The following is a 23807-nucleotide window of genomic DNA, read 5'->3' as shown; positions in this document are numbered from 1 at the left end:
CCATAAGCTACTCTGTACCAGTGAGCAAGGCTATTTGGTTAACAAACATCCCTGCTTCCTTGCCCATTAATTGGGGTAATCCTGAGGACTCTTCTCTCTGTCTCATGCAGTCCCCAGCAAGATTATGTTCCTGAGCCTATGGTAGTTTCCGGCTTGATTACATACTTTTATTGGCTTTATTTTCCCCACTTTTCACTTCCCAACTCATTTCATGGACTTTCCATGGGTTACCTTCCAAATAAATTTCAGAAACTCATACAAAAATCTTTGCTGCACTTCTGTTCTGTTGTAGCCAAACAAAAACATACACAGTAAAAAAAGAAAAGAATAAAAAGGAAACAATCTGTTTTGTGTCTTGTTTTTACTTTCTTTTTATATCTTTTGTTTAAAAATCAGTCAGTGTTATTACTGGCTAAATTTATCAATATTCTTCTACCTAGTTCATCCTTTTATTTTTTAATAAAATAAAAAATGTTTATTCTTTTTTAAAAACTCCTTTAATATCCCACATCAGGAGGACATCTTCCTACATTTTCTTCAAACTTTTTTCTGTAGTTTTTCTGTATATTTAACCCATCTGGAATTTATTTTTCTTCATGATGTGAGATAAGGATCTAATTTTATTTATCCTGAGATGAATAACCAGCTGACCCAGCATCATTTCTTGAATAGCCATCCTTGTCTCATGTATTGGTAAGACTATCTTTTTGACATGTGAAGTTTCCACATATGAAGCAGGATGTTTGTGGGATCTTTACTCTATTCCACTGAGATATTTTTTCTACCCCTGGACCAATACCACTCACTCTTTATCATTATAACTGCCTAATGAGTTTTGTTATATGATATGTCAAGTTCCATTTTATTTTAGTAAATTTTTCAATTTCAGGACACATGATTTGTCTGTTTTTCACATTAGCCTGTTTGTTTTATTTCACTCTGTCTTTTATAAATTAATGCCTTTTTAAAGGAAAGCTATTCTTCTACTCATTTATTTGAACATATTAAGTATAATCACTTAAAACATATAATTTAAGGAAAATTTATAATATGAATGCTGATTTCATTTCTGAACATAAGTATATAATTTTTTATTTTCAGTCTTATGTTTATCATATTATTGTCCTGTGCTTGGAGCATAGTATGTGAACTCATTTTGTTATCTTCTCCTTCCCTTATATAAACTCAAAATAAAACAAAGTTCTACTCAATTTTCTGAAAGCAAATATGCTGCACCTGCATCAGCTATAATGAAGAAAACAGTCATTGTACTTCCATATTCTTGGCTCCCCAAATTCAAGTGTCATTCTCCAGGCTCCCATTGTATGGGAGGGTCTCACCTATTACTAAAATATAAATAAGATAAAGCTCTCCCAACTCCAACAGTGGTGTCTCTCATTTCATGTGTATTTTAAAGGGATTAAGAATACAGTTAGTATTAATTCAGTTAAACAAAAAATATAAATACATTCCATGACATACCTTTATTTATTTATATTCCACTTTTTACCAGAAAGACTTTCAGAGAGCAACATGTGGTTCTTTTCCTTCAAGAGTGAAGAAGAAACAAACATGGCTCTTGCTTATTTTAGCCAGTTATAAAATGCCACAATTTCAGCACATTAACCCCTGTCCTAGTACTTCCTTATCTCTGGCCAGTTTTACTTGCCAGAACAAGAAGTAAATTGGTTTACTTCAGAACAGGTTTGGTTTTATTTATTAATTTTTAATTCTAAACTCATTGTTATTCAAAGGGTAGAAGTTCCCATGACAAACTGTACTTTAATTATCAGAGAACAGTCCTGGTTTTCCCATAACCACAGTTATGCGTGTGGAATTCTCAACATGTCCTCTTGTTATTATTGGCATGTTTAAAAAGATAAAGTCTTGAGCAAGTGAGTAATGTCTTCCCTACCCAGAATACTTTCTTAAAATAGAAAAAAAAAATGCTTAATTCCTCTCACAGCAGCTACTCCTGTTCATTGATAACTAAATGAGGCCATAAAAAGTGGGCATATGAAACCTTGTTTCAGTAGACTTTCCTTTAGGTTAGATCAATACTCCCTTACACTGCATAACTTCACATGGGTGACATAATGAAGATTACAAACTTTGTGATTGTTTCAATTAGAAATATATATATATGTACACAGAGATACAGAAAAAGAGAGAGAAAGTGGGATAGAGGGAGGGTGGGAAGAGAGATTAAGTATTAATATATATGTTAGGCAATATATATATATATATATATATATATATATATATATATATATACCCATACACACATATGTGCTTAAAATTTGTCTTTAGAATGTCTATACCTACATAAAACAGGAAAAAATGCCTTAATAATGACTTGAGTCAGAGGGTGGAAGGTTGATCTGTTAGGGACTCTTTACAAATATCATGTGCATGTGCCCAATGATTAACTTGACTACCATGAATTTCATATTTCTTCTACCAGTTCTCAAAATGATAAAGTATCATTTTTGTTTACAACATGCAGTTAATATCATTCACACTGACAATTGGCCTGTTCAGGTGATTAACATTTACAACTCTAAGCTTCTCTGTACTCACTAATATCTTTTTAAACATTAACTGCACTTTTAAAGCTACTTAATGTATAGAGACATAATGTTGCCAAAGGGACATACACAACTCATTTACACTGACTAGTAAGACCAGTGTAGACTTGTTTGACAAGGCTTCTTGGAAAACTTGAGAGCTTGTGCTCTTCAGCTGGTGAAGCTCCTATGCTCTCTCAGAGCCCTTAGAGTAGCAAACCTTCAAAAACCAAAGATGGGCTCAAAGCGAAGTGTACCCTCAAGGCGCCGTTCTCTCAGCACCTATGAAGTCATGTTTGCAGCTCTCTTTGCCATATTGGTGGTGCTCTGTGCTGGATTAATTGCAGTGGCCTGGCTGTCAATCAAGGGATCAGAAAGAGGTAAGTCACATAGACTTGGCTACAGAAAAGCGCTCTCAGATGAATGTATACACTTTAATCTCCAGAATCCTGCCAGCATATTGTATGCATTGCTGTGCTTTCATGGCAAGGTATTTATATTGCATCCAGATGCTTCACCGTAGTTTACTTCATAGAATTCTTTTAACATGGTATATAATTTGGATTTTAATTCAGAATTCAAACATGAGACTAAGTTTTTAAAACAAAAAATGATAATGTTCTCAGTTCCAACATATAACAAAGTAGGTTCATAGCCTGTGGGTCTGTTCTGATAGAATTTAAGTCATAAACCTATTCAAACATTGTTGACCATAGAAGCGGATAAATAGGCCAAGTTAAAGAAAAAATATTGTTTATTTCTAGAGAATTATATCTTTATTCTTTTATTAGTACAACAATTTGAATTGCAACAGTATAAGGCAACTTGAATGTAATTGTGGATTTATAAAGATCTCAAGTTGCCTGAGTAGCAACTTGTGATTGACAGAAAAAAAAAAAAAAAAGAAAAAAGAAAAGGTAATTCTTATTTAGAGCTAAATTACCTGTACCAACTGCTTTTAAAAGATCTCCAGGGCTTCCCTGGTGGCGCAGTGGTTGCGCGTCCGCCTGCCGATGCGGGGGAACCGGAAAAAAAAAATCTCCAATTGTATTATCTTGTTACAACAAACCTATGAGTTAGTTGTTATTGTTACCCTCATTTTATAGGTGAAAAATCAGAGACAGAGAATTTAGGTAACTTGCTTAAATTTGCAACATTGCCAGGTGGTGCAAACTAGACAGTCCAACTTTAGAACTTGTGTTCTTCTTTACCATTTATTCATTTCTAAGATAATTTTTTTAAAATGGCAGCATAGCAGAAACTTGAGTATTGGATTTATTTTTTCTGAGAACATTTTCACATTTTTTAAAAAATGATGAATAATATATAGGCATATTAATTCCTTCTGAAAACTCTCAGGGCAAAACCTTTTATATGTGAGTGATTTTGGTTTTACCAAGAAAATAAAATGCTCATCCTTTGAGTTAGTTCTTTTCCCTTAGTAAATAAGTAAATTAGAATGTAATAAACATGATTTATAGTTTTATAAAATAATTCCAATATAATTTCTGGTTTATTTAACTACTATAGCTACATACAGGAATATATTTTAAAGAGAAAGAAGACTTGTGATACTTTATATAATTATAAGAACAATTTAATAAATTATAGAAATTCACTGAGACTTTTAAAAAAGAGGCTGTTTTGGTCTTACTTAAATGCTGTGAATAACTTCAAGGATATGTAATTATTTGGAAATCTATTGGAAGCCTTGATGCTCAATAAAAATACAAAAGTTAGTTGTTTTACCAGAAAAATAAGAAATAAATATTTATAAATGTTAATATGATTTAATTGTGAACAACTGAATATAAGAAGGGATTTGAGATAAGGTAATAATAGAACACTAGAGGATATAAGACATTCTACTTTCAGTACATACTTTTACTTTAATATACTTTTAACACTTTTTATTGGAAACCATTGTAGACTTTTAAAAAGTTGCAAAAATTGTAGACATTCATCCAGCTTCCCCTAATGTCAATATCTAGTACACACATAGTACAATTGTCACAACCAAGAAATTCACATTGTTACAATGTTATTAACTGAATCAAACACTTTATTCAACTTTCACCAGTTTTTCCACTAATGTCTTTACCTGTTCAGGATCCAGTGCAGATTCCAACACTGGGTTTAGTTATCATGTTTCCTTAGTCTCCTCCAATCCATGACAGTTCCTCAGTCTTTCCTTGCCTTTCACTTTTAAATATGCAAATCTAAATGTTATTTTGAATGTTTAAAAAACAAATGAAATAGTATTAATAATACGTTACATCAATTATGCAATGATAACTGTATAGACGAAGTGCAAGTTTATTGTTTAAAGTATTAATTCTACAGTTCCTTCTGGACTAGGAGATTTGTGTCAATATATGACAGATCTTGGGTTCTGAAGTCAGTCAATCCTTTGTCTAAATTCCAGATCTGTCACTTTTGTCACATTGGGAAATTTTCTTAGTGAATCTAAGCCCATATTTCCCGATCTGGGAAAAGAAGAAATAACATCTTCTCATACCAGGTCAATGCATCATTATTATTACATTTACTAATGATTTCATCACTGTGTAAGCTTCACCTGAAGCAATTCATTTTAAATATAAATATATATGCAAAGAACATAATATCATAAGGGGATCGTACTGGCCTTAGTGGCATATTTTATTTCCCATGTTTGTATTCAGTTTGTTAGCTTTTTTCTTATATTTTTTCATATTGCGATAATAAATTTTCTGCAGCATTCTCAATAACTTCTCCAGTAATGACAGTCTCCAACTAATGGCAAAAGGTCATACATGCCAATTTTATAATTATTAGAATGAAAGAAGTAGTTTCAAAGCTATGCTCCAAAGTAATACATGCACTGAAATCTTCACAGCAATCCACATGTAGAAAATGAGCAGTGTCCCTTGATGCTAGGTGTTCAAGAAGTATCTGAAAGCAACTACAAAACTTGTAATGGTCCACTTCTCACTATGTTTCCCTGAATCAGTTCCCATAATTGGTGGAAGTTGATCATCCCTGTATCTTCCAACAGAAACCTCAATGACAAACAAACAAAAACCAAACAAAACTTGGAAGCTTGGAGAGTTGGTTAGACTTCAAAGAAAAGAAAAAAAAATGGGATAGAGAAGAAGAAGTTTAATTTTCAATCTTTTAAAACAACTAGATAGTCAAAAATATAAGTTAAAAAATAAAAAAGAGCTGATGATGAAACACGAAGACTGCAAAGAAAAAAAACAAGAACTCCAGGGACAACACATTAAGCAAGAACTTTACTTCTATGTCTTAACCGGAATGTGCATATTTTCTCTTATTCATTATTCACATTTTCAGCGTTTTGTTTCTTATTAATTCATCTAGATGCAGCATTTGGAAAAAGTCATGAAGCCAGAGGGACATTGACAATAACATCTGGAGTTACATATAATCCTAATTTGCAAGACAAACTCTCAGTGGATTTCAAAGTTCTTGCTTTTGACATTCAGCAAATGGTAGGAGACCTTCTCTACTCAACTAATTTAAAATTTCATAACATAGTTTCGCTAACCACTTGCCAAAAGATACATAGATCTTGTTTTCTTTGAAAAAAATTAGTCAATAAATGTAATATGCTCAGGATACTTAAATGTATGAGACCCATCATCACAGAGAAGGAAATCACCCCAATACAGTTCTAAGTAGAATATAAAGATTACTTTGTTTAAAATTTTAAACAAAATCTTAAATTTAATATGCCTTTTCTTAACCTTTTCTTTTTTTAGATAGATGATATCTTTCAATCAAGTAATCTGAAAAATGAATATAAAAACTCAAGAGTTTTACAATTTGAGTAAGTACAGCTCAAAATTTTTCTATAGATAGAAAGCACAGGATCACAAAATAGTGATCTTTTTGCTAATATTTGTAAAAGAGTGTCACTATTTTTAGGAGAAAATGGAACATTTTAAATTTTCAACATTTTGGAGGAGGACTGAGAAAAGTGGCATAGTATAAACTTTTATATTTGTAACAAATAATAATAATAATGCTAGATAATTTATCTCATATTAACATGTTTCTCTCTCCTAAGTGCAAAATCTTTCAGAGACACATGGAGAAGGCTGAGGTTGACTGTATGCAGATGCCTAGGAGTCTTGACATTTAACCTATATCAAATAGAAGCCATAGGGTACCCCAGGTCATTGGAGAATGCAGTAAGCCTCACTTTATAGAAAGACTAATCTCCTATCTCAGATCAGAAACAATTGAACCTGAAAGCCTGGCACCAAAGATACTTGGTACAGGGTCTTCACAAAAGTCCTGACATTAGTATAGAACTCTGTTACTTTCTTTCTCACCTACTTATCTATCTATATTTATCATTCTTTATCCCACTGCATATTCATGAGATCTTAGTCTCAGTAGCCAGTCAACCCTACCTCCATCTACTGGCTTCATTCCTATCCACAACACAGAGGCTTTGACTCCTGTTTTCCAGGGCTTATGATCTCTGATAGCCTCTTTCATGGCCTAATTTCAGGGCTATAATGACACAGGTGGACTCTCAGGAGAGGTTATTATTATTATTTTTTGTTTGTGTGTTTTCCTCAAAGCGCTGTTTTAAAATATTTATTCAGTATTTATTCTGTGAAGGTAAAACCATGCATGAAAGATTTTATTTCACTTTATTTCTCTGCTTTGGAATGAGTGAAACCAATTTCTCTTTTCCAGTTTTGGAGAGGATTGAGTGTGGAGATCTGCATTAAATATTCAATTCAAATTTAGTTCTTAAAGGTTTTAGAACTCAAACCTTGCTTAAGGAGAGGTAACCCTGGTCCTTCCTCGCCTTCCTCAGGCTCTAAGCAGTGAAATCCATGCAAAGCACGGTATCTAGTGCAGAGTTTATTAGGACAGTTTTGCTAATGGAACTCTTTGTCTTCTCTTGTTTAACATGCTGGATAACTTTGTTTTTACTATATTGGGAAAATTTGCTGAATATAGACTTTTATATAAGGTCTGGTGGTTTATCAAAACCCGAGCATTTTCTTTGATATTTATTAAGTAAACTTATGTTTCTCTAGATAGTAAAATCACTATATGTGAAACTGTAAATTATTTGAGCTAAGGAATTATTTCTTTCCCTTCCTTTAAACTACCTAGGAGACTAATATAGTGCCTAAACCTTGATACATATTTTATAACAATTCTCAAATAATATACTTCATCAGTGTAGAGAGACTTTCACCTCGTTGTAGCTGAACTACTTTTAAATCAGAAGTGAGTTTTTAAAAGATGCAATGCAAAGGAATTTCATGAAAATGTCTGTAAGATAAATGACAGGTAGGTACTTTGGGAGACTGAGAGGAAAAGGATGAGAAAAGAAATTCAGAAGAAGGAAAGAAAGTAACGAGCAAACGTTTAGGTTTACTTTATTTTTTTTTTGTGGTACGCGGGCCTCTCACTGTTGTGGCCTCTCCTGTTGCGGAGCACAGGCTCCGGACGCGCAGGCTCAGCGGCCATGGCTCACGGGCCCAGCCGCTCTGCGGCATGTGGGATCCTCCCGGACCGGGGCACCAACCCGTGTCCCCTGCATCGGCAGGCGGATTCCCAACCACTGCACCACCAGGGAAGCCCTAGGTTTACTTTAAATAATCACATTTAAAATGACATATTCCACTTATAGAAAAAATTGACAGACTCCTAATTACCTTTTAAATTATTTTCACCTTAAACTCTGATTGATAAAATCAAGACACAGAAATAACTGACTTCTCAACTAACTAACAATAGCCACACCAACTGTGAAAAATACATCTAAAAATCCTTTAAAATGCCTATTTCCTTTTTTGTTACTGATTTTACTGAAATACACACCCCATGCATGTGTACATGGTCAAGTTATACCACTCAGAATACTAAACTTAGTCATTAATCTATGTCTCCTTCCTTTTAAAAATATTATTTAATGTCAAATCTTGCTCCCCCTGCTAAGTTGTGTGTGTGTGTGTGTGTGTGTGTGTGTGTGTGTGTGTGTGTGTATGTGTGTAGAGCCACTCTACAGGACAAGCAAATGGTTTACCCTCATCTGGGAACACTTTCTATTATTCTGCTTTGTGGAAAGTGCTTTGACTCAAAGAGCATTTAGGAGTTGATTCTTCTAATAAAGTGCTGTTTACACTTTATGGCAATATGAAGCTTATTTTGCCCTTTGAGCACAGATAAGTCATCAAGTTAGGAAAGAAAAGACTTTTGTTTACTCAGCAACCCTAGAGGTTATCAGTATCATTAAGGAAAATAAGAGATAAGAAACATTTGATTTATTGCACACAGGCTCTCTGTATAATGATAGGATTTATCTGTTTAAAAAAAAAACAGACTCAGATATTCCACTGGGACAGTACTTTGAAATGAAAATGGCCATTGTTTCTTCTTTTTTTTTTCCTAAAGGAAGAATTTGCATTACCTTAATAAATAAATTCAATTTCACAGCAGTGATAGAGATCATTACTAAACTACTAACATAACAGCTTTAGCTTTCTTATTACATGAAACACAAATGTTTATTGTGCTTTTCCTGATTTCTACTGTATATCTCTCTTATACCAACATTTACTCTGAATAAGAAACAAATTTTAAAGAATACAACTGTATGTGGATATAGGATCTGTAACTCCTGTCCTTGCAAAGTATAAATTATTAAATGCAATGTATAATTCACAATGAAGAAAACACATCTTTCATACGAAGATGTCTTATGCCTGAGGATGAACTTATTCAGTTACTTTCAACTCAGTGAAAGAAAATTCCAGATTTGTATGCTCTCTACCAAAATTACCTTACCTCTTTTACTCCCTAACTCAAATAAAATAAAAGCAAGTGGTCAGTCAAACTTAATATGTGAAAGTTACACAAAGAGACAAATCCGATTTAATCAGAATTAAAGCTATCTGCTGTGCAACCAAGGAGGTAAAGATTAGAAATTGAAGACAGAGAAACTAACGGACTTTGTTCACTCTCACTTTATTTTTACCGTATTTAACTCTGTCCATTTAAGAATTTTGGGGGGTGAGGTTGGTTAAGGAGACAATGAAAAGGAGGAGGCAGAGGAGGAGGAAGAGATGGAGGATGAGGGAAAATGAGAAGAAAAAGAACAGGTGTCGGGGGAGGAGGAGGGGGAGGAGGAGGGAGAAAGGGAAAGGGACAAGAAGAGGGAAGCTTCTATCTCTCAACGTGTGGCGGCAATAAAATATCCATCCTCCCCCCCAATTCCAACTAGCTATTTTCTGCATCTTTTTAGATATAAAGTTCTGGTAACAATGCAAGATAATAAAAACCTGGATCTGCATCTAGGCAAATGTGTTGTAATGTCTTTCCTATTGACAAATAGTTCATAATGGTGTTGATAGCAGTGGTACGTGGGGTGGTGATGGGAACTACAGCAAAACACATCTGGGAAACAGAGGTTCTGGGTTTTATTCCTCTCTCTCTCTCTGATATTAATAAGCTGTAAAACTCTAGGCAAGGTTACCTATATTACTCTGAGTCTCATTCTCCCTATTTATAAAATTGCAATGTTGGCCAACATCAGATGCAAAAATAGAGTCACCTCCCTTTTCTTGAGCATCTGTTTAAATAAATATGGATGAGGCCTGAGAGTTGTATGCCAGTTAAGATTTTTTTAATTGCAATTAACCGAACAGGTGACTAAAAGTGCCTTAAAAAACAAGAATTTACCATCTGACTTCACAAGAAATCTGGAGGTTTCAGCAGAGGTTAATTCAGTGGAACACTGACAGAGACATAATCAAGAATTTAGGTGGTTTCATTGTTTTATTGTACTATCTTTAGCTTGTCAATCATAGCTTGCCTCATGGTCCCAAGATAGATGTGACAGTTTCAGCAATCACATGTAGACATAATAACATTCAACAAAGAAGAGTAGTAGTCCACTATGAACCTGTATTTGATTAAATATAGAGAAGTTTTCAAGAAGTTTCCGATCAGCATCCCCTCATGTTCCATTGACCAGGGCCTAGTCAGATGCCCATGAATAAAACTATCATTGACATGAGGAATGGTTGGAGAAGCCATGAGAAAATGGAGAGTTATTCTCAAACAAAATTAGAGACCAGCCAGCATGGAAAAATTAACAAGTGTGGAAGAATAGATAAAAACAGTGTCTGTGATGAAATCTATTTTTATCAAGGACAGCAGTGATTCCATGTGTGGGTAAATTTGGGGAACCCGGATCTAAATAGTTACTAAGGAGCCTTGCCATTTACAAGATTTGGATACTCTGATTTAATCAGATGATTAGAAAGTTAAACATTTTAAAATAATATATTTATAGAGGTGAAATGTGCAATTATTGATCAGAGTATCCTGTTCACGTCAATCATGAAAAGCTAGCTACATAGAAAGGAATCACTTCTGCTAAGCGATGAACCTGAATAGTAGCACAGAAACCAAAAAGGAATATCCTACCGAGAGGAAATGCTGATCTGCTGGGATCTTTCAGGAACATTTTTATCCTGTATATAGTCTTGGAGGAAAAAAAAAACATTTATTATAGGTTTTATCAAGACATATATACATACAGATACATAAAGAACTCTTCAGGAGTTGATGAAGTCCTTCAAGAAACTCATTAACTTAAAGATATCACAAGGATATGAATGTAAATGTGTAAATTTCAGAACCAGCAAACATACCATGCAAAATTTGGTTCTCCTTAGTCTGCCTCTTAAGGGTTCAAGTAAACCCTAAGTACCGCCAGCCTACTGAGGGATACAGAATGAAGACCAGAGCTAGAGTTCGTTTCCCAAGCAGTTGTATCCTAAAAGCACAGTAGCAAAGTAGAAATGTAGACAGAAGAGCAAAAATATCTCCAGTATTTCTAGTTGGCCCAAAATTTATTCATTTTTATGATTCTTTAAACTGTAAACAAATCACCACTGAAGAAAACTTTGAAAATGCATGTTTCAGAGAAGGCGATGAAGTAAAAGAGAAGATGACTTGGGTCATGTAATTGAATTCTAATGTTATGGTCAGAGACAAGTAGGCAAGATAATCCCAACCCTTGACCATGAGATAGAATATCCCACAAATTCCCAATAATCCACTTATGCTTGTCTTCTATCTACCCTTCTAAATCAGGGCATATTTCATTTATTTTATATTAAGAATGTAGAAGAAAAAGTAGGTATAAATTAGTTGCTATAAGCTTGCTATCAAGCCTTCATAAACTATATAGAAAATTTTTCTCTGAAATCAGTGAAACTACTTTAGACCTATTCCTACTTAGAAGTCATCTATGAAAAATTAAAAATTCACATTCTTCATTTGTTCAAACAGTAAAATAAGAATAAATGTCATGATACCATGTGATTTGGTTTAATTTGACACAAGTATCTGTGATCTAGTCTAGGGATTAGCGTGCTAATGTGGAACTCAGAAAAATCAGGTTCTAATTCTGGATATATCTTTGCGTTCTTGGAGAAACATTGTCTTTTAATTTCACTTTCTTCCACCTGTGAAATAAAGATAATATTTGACATGACCTACTTTGTATAGGTGTAATCAGGATTAACAAGGGGATAACTGTGGAGAATTTCAAAGACACCTTACATAAATTGAACACAAATCATTTGAAGAAAGCTAACTTTTTTCTCTTATGTCATTTTTTGCTTTGCAGAAATGGCAGCATTATAGTCATATTTGACCTTCTCTTTGCCCAGTGGGTGTCAGATGAAAATGTAAAAGAAGAAATGATTCAAGGCATTGAAGCAAATAAATCCAGCCAACTGGTCACTTTCCATATTGATGTGAACAGCATTGATATTACAGGTATCTGTGAACATTATTTGATTTCTTTGAATTGTTAAGCTATGAAATTAAAATTCTAGCTATGTACCAGGGGAGCAGTGGAATCACCCTGGACTTTAGAAACCTGTCTTATTGCCTGAGGTAACATATTTACATAAGAAAAATAAAATATGGAGAAACTGTATTTGAAGAAAAATGTCAGTGAGAAAATGTTTGTAAAATATCAAACATCAAAAAGGTTCTGAAAATATTGGCATGCATAAATGTTTGTGGGTCTGATCACACTTTTGCCATTGGCCAAGCACACCCTGACTTTCCAGGAACCCTGCATTGGAAAGTGACACATTACTTTGTGATAATCATATAGATATTATTAGATTACATAGTCAAGTGGCAAGTCCAGTCTCTGACTGAGGACTTAAAAGAAGGAAAGGAAGTAAAAAGAGGGGATTATGAGTTTGATTCATCTCAGTTACTTATAAAAAATAAAACTTTATTTTAAAATGATAAATAATTTTAAGATAAAAATAAATCAAAGGGGAAGAGATATAGGGCATCAAAAATAATAGCAAGACGATAATGTCTATCAATGTTAGGTTATTCTAAATTTTCCATTTTAGTTATTTCCCATTCAATTTAATTCAACAAACATGTATACCGAGTCCTATTTTGGTTGGAAACAATAGTAAGTTGCCAGGCCCATCCAGATCCACAATCTCTTATCTGTAAACCTTCAGGCTAAATATGTTTTAGAATTCAGAAATTTTTAGATGTTAGAAAGCTCATCAATACATAAATATCCACATCAAGTGGAATAAAGGCAAACAGCCTACTGCCAGTTCAAATAGTTTTGCTTCAGAATGAGATGTCAGTATAGATTTGCTCTTAAAGGCAACATAAAAAAACATCATTTTAAAAATTTTGTTATAGTGGATACAAAACTGCAGACCTCTAGTTGCTTTTCTTTACAGCATGGGTTCATCAAGCACAGTACTCTTTTTTTTTTTTTTTTTTTTTTCGTGTGGTATGCGGGCCTCCCTCTGTTGTGGCCTCTCCCGTTGCGGAGCACAGGCTCCGGACGCGCAGGCTCAGCGGCCATGGCTCACGGGCCCAGCCGCTCCGCGGCATGTGGGATCCTCCCAGACAGGGGCGCGAACCCGGTTCCCCTTCATCGGCAGGCGGACGCGCAACCACTGCGCCACCAGGGAAGCCCAAGCACAGTACTCTTTCACTAAGCCCCCTACTATATCCTGCCGTGCCTGTTCAGTGAGAAGACAGCTCAAGCTCTTAAGTGCTTCTTCTACTGATGGTTTGGTCCCCTCTGGCACAGCTGCTGGAGCAGAGACTGTTTTGGATTTTTGTTTGATTCAAATGAGCTGAAAACTACTACTAACTATTATTAGCTACAACAGGTGGTTTTTCTATCAACACATTTACTCCTCATACCAATCTTATTACACGATATCTTTACTACCCCCATTTTACAGATGAGACAACTAACATACAGAAAATTTAGCTATTTCAAGGTGGATTGAGGATTCTGACCCACGTGGTCTTAGCCTAATATCTGCACTCTTAGCGCTTATATTAGAGTTTCTTTGTAATAGTTTTGTCTTTAAACAATGTTGATTATTTTTCAATAGTCAATTTTCTTCTAGAAAGGTGGTATCTTGCTATCTGTATTTGAATAGGCATCAGTTTCTGGAGGTCTGCTGAGGCAAATGAATTGACAGGTGTGCTGAAACTTATTTTCATGACTCCCTACGGTGGGACTATTTGGGAGAGGAGAGTTTGTGGTTTTAAAAACTTTATTTATTCAATAAAACCATATCCTTTGAATTAACTTAGAATAAGGATCATAAATGCAATAAACTATATCACAACATCAACTCAAGAATATGATCCAGAAGTTGAAGTTACATTTAACTTGTTGAACTGTATTAAAATACATTTATAAACATAATACGAAGCTTAATTTTAGGTATTTAAGTTTAATATTCACTTGCACCATGTGAATTTTCAAATTTATTACATTTTTAAATTGGTTAATAATTTCACAGATACCTTTGATTTTTATATAGTATACTGTCAAACCAAACATAATGAAAATTAAAATATTATCTTCTTTATGAAAATATCTTATAAAACTTATTTTATCTTCTTCATCAATAATCTACCATAGATCATTTATGAAACTGCTATAGATCTTTTAGAAAGAAGACAGTGCAGTAATGAAGAAATAATGTAATAAACAATCTAGTTAGTAGAAGAGGACATACCTCTTAACCCACTTACCATAGATATTGTTTTGAATGAAAACAAATTCATTAGATCATAAGATATGCTTTGGTTTTCTTTATTTTTAATATAGTTGTCATTATAGCTTTAAAAATATTAAACATGTTAATGGGTGAAGAAAGTAGCTAGTTTTTATCTTTTATGAGAAAAGCACTTTATACTTAAACAGTACTTAGTTCCCTGTAGATATTATCATGTGTAAGATTATTTTGGCATCCATTTGTTTCAGTGCAAAACCATTGATTCTAGGTCTGACAAGAGATGGTGTGTTATATTGTCTCTCTTAAATATAAATTATTTTATATAATTATGATGAATAAATAGATATCTTTCTTAAATGGGTAAAATAAAGCAAATATTTTGCATAGGTAAATTTATAGAGAGAATACATAGAGATTCTGGAAATTCATCAAATGTATCACAAATTATAATTAAATAAATAAATAGGAACATTCAGGATGAGAAAGAATGAAATGGAAACTCTTGATAGATCAGATGCCCGTTGAATGAATATTCAAACTGCACTCGATGTTTTGTAATATACTTATACTCTAAGCCTTAACTTCAAACCAACTTTACTTTATTCCAGCGTCTTTGGAGAATTTCTCTACGATAAGTCCTGCAACAACTTCAGGTCAGTACTTATGGCATTTCAAAATGTATAATTTGGTGGCCATAAAACTTTATGACATTAGGCAAGGATTCAATTTTTTTTCTGGCAGCTCTTTCTATTTTTTTTTTTTTTTTTTTTTTTTGCGGTACGCGGGCCTCTCACTGCTGTGGCCTCTCCCGTTGCGGAGCACAGGCTCCGGACGCGCAGGCTCAGCGGCCATGGCTCACGGGGCCAGCCGCTCCGCGGCATGTGGGATCTTCCCGGACCGGGGCACGAACCCGTATCCCCTACATCGGCAGGCGGATTCTCAACCACTGCGCCACCAGGGAAGCCCGGCTCTTTCTATATGAGATATTTAGTCTTCATATCAAAATGTATAAAGCATACATTTGGTTAGGAATAACATAGTTCATAATATTGCAAAGTTCATAGTGCCTTGTTATATATACAAGGATATGCATTTCCAATTCCAATGCTCCTTTCTATTTTAAATTCTATATGCGTATGTATGCATATATGATGTGTGAGAGGGTGTTTGTGTGTGCGCATGTGTGTGATCTCAAAATATGGCTCTGATCATGCAGCCTTGGAAATGAAACCCTGACATTTGTAAGGTCACTATAAATGAGGGAAAGGAGTTTAAAATATAATGAAATGATAACTTTCAAAATGTATCATACTCTTTGGAAAGGACAATCTAAAGTTTAATGTTAACTTGGCTCTATTCCAGCATTTTCTCCACCCTATGTTTCTAACTACAATTGGTCACTACCTCTTCACTTTGTCTTATCAAGATCATACTATCAAAAGAGTGCTTTGAGAAATTATCAATCATTTAAAAACTAACCTGAGTTACCTTAAAATGGAAAATCATTCTGTTGTAGAAAAATTATTCAAATTGAAGTCAGAAGATTTGAACACTAATCCTGTCTGTCAACTACCAGAATCACTGGGCATTTCACCTTCTGAAAATCTGCTTCCCATAAATTGTAAATAATAAAGTTTTCTAAATATTTTAGAAGTCATCAAAAGTATCAAATTCATATAAAAATGATTTTTTAAGTGTAAGTTGTTATAAAACTATAACCACATTACTTTTAGTGTTATCCATAATCATGACCATTTTTATAATATTTGAAAAATCTATTTGTTTGAAGTATCTACTTGGACCAGGTACCATATTTTACAAACATTATCTCATTTAATTCTCAGAATGATTCTGCAGAGAGTAATATTTTTTCCACTTAAAAATACATAAGTAATAAAGAATGTGCCCAGAGTCACACAGCTATTAATTATCAAAGTCAGGAATTAAAAGGAATTCCTCTGGACCCCAAAGCCAATGGTCTAAGCATAACTCAAGCTCCTATTTCAAACAATAGCAGATTAATCTAGAACATTTTAGTCTACAGCCATTATGAAATTAATGAATTCTTATGTTTAGTTATTGATAATTGAAAAACATCATCTTCATTATTTAAAAAGAAAGAACATCTAAAAACCTCCGCTCTACAGCTCTAAAAATCAATAAAAACATAAAAGATTTATTTTTAGCTCCAGCTACAAATGATATATTCTTAAGTTAATAAATATTAATAATTCATAGTAATTTTTTAAACTCTCAAGTAAAATATTAAACAGAAGGAATTCCTAATAATCAGTTTTAAAATGTAATTGTTATTTTTATGTCATTTATTTTTTACACACAAGCTAACTACCAGCAATCCTCTGGTAACTCCAGGTCAGTTTTAATATTATTTCTCTTATTTTAAAAAAACTTTTCGCTAATATTTCATTTTGACTCCTGAGAATTCTCTGATAACACAGCAGTTAACAGTACCCTTATTTAATAGATAAGAAAACTAGAGCATCAAAGTTTACACTTTTAGCCTAATATTTTACCAAAAAATAACAATATATTTGAGGCAATCAAGGCCTGTATTATCTGATCTCACTTCAGTCCTTCGTCTATTAGAACCATGGTTATTACCTTTTGCTAAGAATGCCACCAATAGGTTCAAAATGTCTGCCAGAAAGGATGTAGGTTTCATAGGATGTGAGGGAATTTTTTCTCTAATTATTCTCTCTGCATGCAAGGGAGACATGTTTGCCCTCTCCTCTTAACACGGTATGGTTGCCAAACCAGTACCAAAGTTGCCTTGGATTCATTCATTCAGCAATTTTTCATTAAATGCCTACCTTGTGCCAACTCCTGGTATGTACCTGTAATGTGACAATTTTTCTGGATTCGTAGTAATTGTCTACTGTGCCTTTGTCTATGTGCTGGTTAACCAAAATGTCTTCTCTGGTCCTAACTTAATCTTCATGTTAAGTGGTCTGGATGTGAACCTAATCTCTTTAGGTAAACTCCATAAAGGCAATAGTGTGTGGATTGTCAGCTCCAAAAATAATACTGCCATTTTTATGTTATTAGAATTTATATCAAATGTTATATACATATAAGGAGAGAACATTTGTGAAATTATAAATGATCTCTGAGTAACACAATAATTCTTGGATAAAATGGTTGGTGTGATGTTTGAAAAGCAGAATGATATATGAATCATTAATCAAAATGCTTTATGAAACAAGTCATCCCACCTCTAAACCTATAGAGGTCTTTTATGGTAGGATAAGCCTGCCTGGGGTTGTATGTAGGTATTAACCATATAGTAGCACAACATATTGAAAAATAAAACTGCTCTTCAGCCCATAGTCCCTTATCCAATGTAGAAAACTATTTACAGCCTCTAAAATCACCTTTCAACACACTTTCAAAAAATGATTTTAGGATCAATAGTGACTAATTCCTTTAATCTAAAAATAAACTGAAAAAATAATTTTAATATATTTTGAGAAATTTATTTCTAAAACTTTAAAAGTCAGCAACAAATATCTAAATTAGTGCTCTGTTTTCCATTTTTCTGTCTGTTTACTGATTCACTGAGTGATTCATACAAGCCACAGTTATTGAGGACCTCAGGTATATAAAATGCCCTAAGAGAAATATGTGGAATGATTTAGGGGGGGAAAAAAGTGTTAAAGCAAGAAATCCTTGGACTTAAATTTTCCCCCTTACTCTCCTAAAGGCAAACCCACCAAAATTATTAAAAGTGGCTGAACAATATGACCAGTTCCTTGCAGGACTGTCTTGTCCAAAACGTCCATAAGAAATTTGTCCACACCAAAAAGGTCCTTGATAATTTGGTCCTGTCCAAAATCATTTGGCATGGACCAAATATGCTCATGGACATTTGATATAGGACCAAATTTTAAGGACCTTTTGGAATGGACCAAATGTCTTATGGACCAAAATATTTCACAGGCCAAAGGTCTTGTGACATATTGGCCAGTATCAAAAGTTGGCTAACAGCCCAGTTTCTTCTGGCCAAAGGAGATGGAGAATGGAGAACAGAGAGCATGAGGGTAACACTCAACCCGTACTTTTCTCTCCTAGGGAGTGGAATAGAAATCTCCTTTCCTACATGTAAACTATAGGAATGGGATCAGTACATATTTAGTCCTATCTTTCACTCTTTTTGTAAGCATTTGATAATCAAAATGAAGACCAAAAAGTAACATACAATTTTCAAACATTGAAAGTGTGTGGGTGAAACCACCATAACCATTTCCACCAATTACTGTACACGTCACTTTTGATAAGCTACCTAGTCTTCTTGAACTTTGTATTTATTATCTGAAAGACAAAGATTTAAATATATATCTTAGAGTGATCGTGAAGAAGAGAAATAATACAGGTACAAATTAATGACTGGCATAAAGAGGGACACATGTTAGAGCCTTTCTCCTTTCCCCCTTCAGACTTAGACCAAAAAAAATAAAGCAGCTGGATACTTTTTTAAAAACACTTTTCAAAAACTAAACTAAGGTTAAGACAAGATTACTGTATTCAGTAATGCTCATTTTAATCTGATCATTTATTTAACCAAAAAAACTCCATATCCAAAGCTTTCCTGTTATTGGAGACTGTACTGAATTACTTTACTCAATCCTCAAAAACTTATAATAAGGTAAGTAGGTGGCAAAATATCACATTCCCTCTTTTACTGGATCCATGAGTCCCCAGTCATCCTTCCCATTTATTCCTCTCATATGTCAAGATACTATAAATCTATAGAAGGGAAAGAGACAATTAAACTTGAAAATCGCAGTTTCCAAGCAATAATTTATTATGAATATGCCTTTCAGGGATGTTAACTTTATTCTCATTTTTTATATGCCTGGAAGACAGAGTGTGAGAAAAATCAGCAAATGCACACATCATGTACCTGAGTGTTAGTAATATTATAAATTCTGCCGCAGAGAATTTTTATATGGTAGTTGGCACAAAGTCCATGAGGATTATGTTCTATTGCTCAACTGTCTTTGTTGCCAATTACTGTAAAGTTTTACTAACCCATTTGGAAGAGTAAAGGGAGAGATGGGAACTAAGGTTGCATTATATCGATTGATTTCTGGATGCTACAGTGTGCCTGATAGGGGCTCTTTTGGGCAATTGTTCATATGCTTGAAGGGTTTCTAGACTACAGCTTGTTCTAGTCTTTTGTTGCTTACTGTGTAGGCAATGATTGTGAAAAAACAAAAGTTTCACTATCATGGGCTTTCTCAATCTCCAACAAAATGCAATTTGCCACAATTCCACTATGTGGAGGGGTTTGGGGACTGAAGAAAAGGAACTGGCTGATTTGGTGAAGAACATAAAGTTGGGTCAAGAGAAGCTAAGGCAGAATTATACTCCTCAAATGAATTAATTGGCCGAGGACGAAGACACAGGCACTGTAACCAACACCAAATGTATTTTGACTTTAAGTATTTTTTTCTCTGCATTTGAGAAAAAAAATACACATATTGCTAAGCACTTTCTTCGAATTTAAGACATTCCTATGCACATAACAGAATTCAAGTATCTTTCCACTATAATTTCATTTGAATTGACCAGTCATAGTCTTGCTAAATAGATTAAATTTGTTCTTTTAAAGTAGATGAGAATTTCTGTAAGGTGATACCTCTTTTTCTAATACAGTACAGTGAAATGAACTTGGTCTCTCAAGGCAGGCATTCATGGATTCAGGTTCTGATTCCATTACTAAGTAAGCTATTAAAGGAGACAATTACTAGGAATTGGGTTTAATTTGTCTCATCTTTGGCCACCAAGCGTTATTACCCCTATTTAAGTAACAGAGAAAATAAAAATCAAAGATTTCCAAAATGTGATTTTCAAATTACTGTCTTGTGTGTAATACTTCTTATAACTGGTTTGGAAGAAAACAAATAATGGATTTCAGTCTTTTTATCCTCCACAATGCTTAGCACAGTGTCTGCACAAAGTAGGCACAAGAGATTCCTCACCCCAAATCAATGGACATTGATATGACTGTGAATCATTCTGAAGTAATCACATTTCAGTGTGTACTGACTCCTTCATAATACAAATATAAACAGTTACTTAAAACCTTCCATTTGCAGAATTCCAAATAATACTAATTTACTGGTGGGTTTTCATAATTTGCCAAAAAATTAATATCCAGAAGATAAAATATGGTATAGATATAAAAATATGCCAATCTTTTTCCCACTCAAGAAAACAGCAACTAATATTCAGACGATTTGAACAGCTTTTAATAAACAGAACCAATTATTATTCTCTTTGTGCACATTTCCTTAAATAGACTTTCTTAACTCCTTTGCTAAAAATTCCCTCTTGAGAAGTACAGTACAGATTTCCTAGAAAAGAAGAAATACTAGAGCAAAAATTAAGGAATGAAATGGCAAACTACGTAGTACACAAATCAAAGGACTCTAGTGTTAAGAATGGAAGGTCATTTTTAAAAACTGGCATCTGGCTAATTTCTGTAAGAGTTAATGTGTTAACCAATGGTTTTGTTGGGAATTGAAATCATATATGTGTACATAAGGAGATGAGATGGAGACAGCAGACTAGGTAAAAATAAAATCTGATAAAATCCCAAAACACACTTCCTTTATATAAAAAAACTATATTCATATTTTCCATATTGGTTTTTATTTTTTAACATCTTTATTGGAGTATAATTGCCTTACAATGTTGTGTTAGTTTCTGCTGTATAACAAAGTGAATCAGCTACATGTATACATATATCTCCTCCCTCTTGTGTCTCTCTCCCACTTTCCCTATCCCACCCCTCTAGGTGGTCACAAAGCACCGAGCTGATCTCCCTGTACTCTGCGGCTGCTTCCTGCTAGCTATCTATTTTACATTTGGTAGTGTATATATATCCATGCCACACTCTCACTTCATCCCAGCTTACCCTTCGCCCTCCCTGTGTCCTCAACTCCATTCTCTACATCTGTGTCTTTATTCCTGTCCTGCCCCTAGGTTCTTCAGAACCATTATTATTTTTTTTACATTCCATATACATAGGTTAGCATACAGTATTTGTTTTTCTCTTTCTGACTTTCTTCACTCTGTATGACAGACTCTTAGTCCATCCACCTCACTACAAAGAACTCAATTTCATTTCTTTTTATGGCTGAGTAATATTCCATTGTATATACGTGCCACATCTCCTTTATCCATTCACCTGTCAATGGACATTCAGGTTGCTTGCATGTCCTGGCTATTGTAAATAGAGCTGCAATGAACATTGTGGTACTTGACTATTTTTGAACTATGGTTTTCTCAGGGTATATGCCCAAGAGTGGGATTGCTCGGTCATATGAAAGTTCTATTTTTAGTTTTTTAAGGAACCGCCATGCTGTTCTCCACAGTGGCTATATCAATTTACATTCCCACCAACAGTGCAAGAGGGTCCCCTTTTCACCACACCCTCTCCAGCATTTATTGTTTGTAGATTTTTTGATGATGGCCATTCTGACTGGTGTGAGGTGATACCTCATTGTAGTTTTGATTTGCATTTCTCTAATGATTAGTGATGTTGAGCATCCTTTCACGTGTTTGTTGGCAATCTGTGTATCTTCTCTGGAGAAATGTCCATTTAGGTCTTCTGTCCAATTTGGATTGGGTTGTGTTTTTTTGATATTGACCTGCATGAGCTGCTTGTATATTTTGGAGATTAATCCTTTGTCCGTTGCTTCATTTGCAAATATTTTCTTCCGTTCTGAGGGTTGTCTTTTGGTCTTGTTTATGGTTTCCTTTGCTGGGCAAAAGCTTTTAAGTTTCGTTAGGTCCCATTTGTTTATTTTTGTTTTTATTTCCATTTCTCTAGGAGGTGGGTCAAAAAGGATCTTGCTGTGATTTATGTCATAGAGTGTTCTGCCTATGTTTTCCTCTAAGAGTTTGATAGTGTCTGGCCTTACATGTAGGTCTTTAACCCATTTTGAGTTTATTCTTGTGTGTGGTGTTAGGGAGTGTTCTAATTTCATACTTTTACATGTACCTGTCCAGTTTTCCAGGACCACTTATTGAAGAGGCTGTCTTTTCTCCACTGTATATCCTTCCCTCCTTTATCAAAGAAAAGGTGACCATATGTGTGTGGGTTTATCTCTGGGGGTTTCCTTTCTCAAGATTGCTTTGGCTATTCAGGGTCTTTTGTGTTTCCATACAAATTGTGAAATTTTTTGTTCTAGTTCTGTGGAAAATGGCATTGGTAGTTTGATAGTGATTGCATTGAATCTGTAGATTGCTTTGGGTAGGAGAGTCATTTTCACAATGTTGATTCTTCCAATCCAAGAACATGGTATATTTCTCCACTGTTTATATCATTTTTAACTTTTTTTATCAGTGTCTTGTATTTTTCTGCATACAGGTCTTTAGGTAGGTTTATTTCTAGGTATTTTATTCTTTTTGTTGCAATGGTAAACGGGAGTGCTTCCTTAATTTATCTTTCATATTTTTCATCATTAGTGTATAGGAATGCAAGAGATTTCTGTGCATTAATTTTGTATCCTGCTACTTTACCAAATTCATTGATTAGCTCTCATAGTTTTCTGGTAGCATCTTTAGGATTCTCTATGTATAGTATCATGTCATCTGCAAACAGTGACAGCATTACTTCTTCTTTTCTGATTTGGATTCCTTTTATTTCTTTTTCTTCTCTGATTTCTGTGGCTAAAACTTCCAAAACTATGTTGAATAATATTGGTGAGAGTGGCAACCTTGTCTTCTTCCTGATCTCAGAGGAAATGCTTTCTGTTTTTCACCATTGAAAACGATGTTGGCTGTGGGTTTGTTATATATGGCCTTTATTATGTTGAGGTAAGTTCCCTCTATGCCTACTTTCTGGAGAGTTTTTATCATAAATGGGTGTTGAATTTTATTGAAAGCTTTTTCTGCATCTGTAGAGATGATCATATGGTTTTCTCCTTCAGTTTATTAATCTGATTTATCACGTTGATTGATTTGTGTATATTGAAGAATCCTTGCATTCCTGGAATAAAGCCCACTTTTTCATGGTGTATGATCCTTTTAATGTGCTGTTGGATTCTGTTTGCTAGTATTTTGTTGAGGATTTTTGCATCTATGTTCATCAGTGATATTGGTCTGTAGTTTTCTTTCTTTGTGA

General features: G+C 34.1%; 1 protein-coding gene across 1 annotated transcript in view; it reads left to right on the top strand.

Annotated features, from left to right (window-relative positions):
* The first annotated feature begins 2802 nt into the window (after positions 1-2802).
* TMPRSS15 (transmembrane serine protease 15) overlaps positions 2803-23807 on the top strand; it is a 148067-nt gene continuing 127062 nt past the window's right edge. Inside the window, exons 1-5 of the mRNA XM_024120341.2 lie at positions 2803-2947; positions 5931-6061; positions 6332-6399; positions 12244-12397; positions 16993-17026. Of these exons, the coding sequence (XP_023976109.1) occupies positions 2803-2947; positions 5931-6061; positions 6332-6399; positions 12244-12397; positions 16993-17026 (532 nt within the window). The remainder of the gene's footprint in view (positions 2948-5930; positions 6062-6331; positions 6400-12243; positions 12398-16992; positions 17027-23807) is intronic.

The sequence above is a fragment of the Physeter macrocephalus genome, chromosome 1 (genome assembly GCF_002837175.3).
Source record: "Physeter macrocephalus isolate SW-GA chromosome 1, ASM283717v5, whole genome shotgun sequence".
NCBI classification, from domain to species: Eukaryota; Metazoa; Chordata; class Mammalia; order Artiodactyla; family Physeteridae; genus Physeter; species Physeter macrocephalus.
The sequence above is the reverse complement of the archived record's forward strand: the minus strand, read 5'-3'. Positions and strand labels throughout refer to the sequence as shown.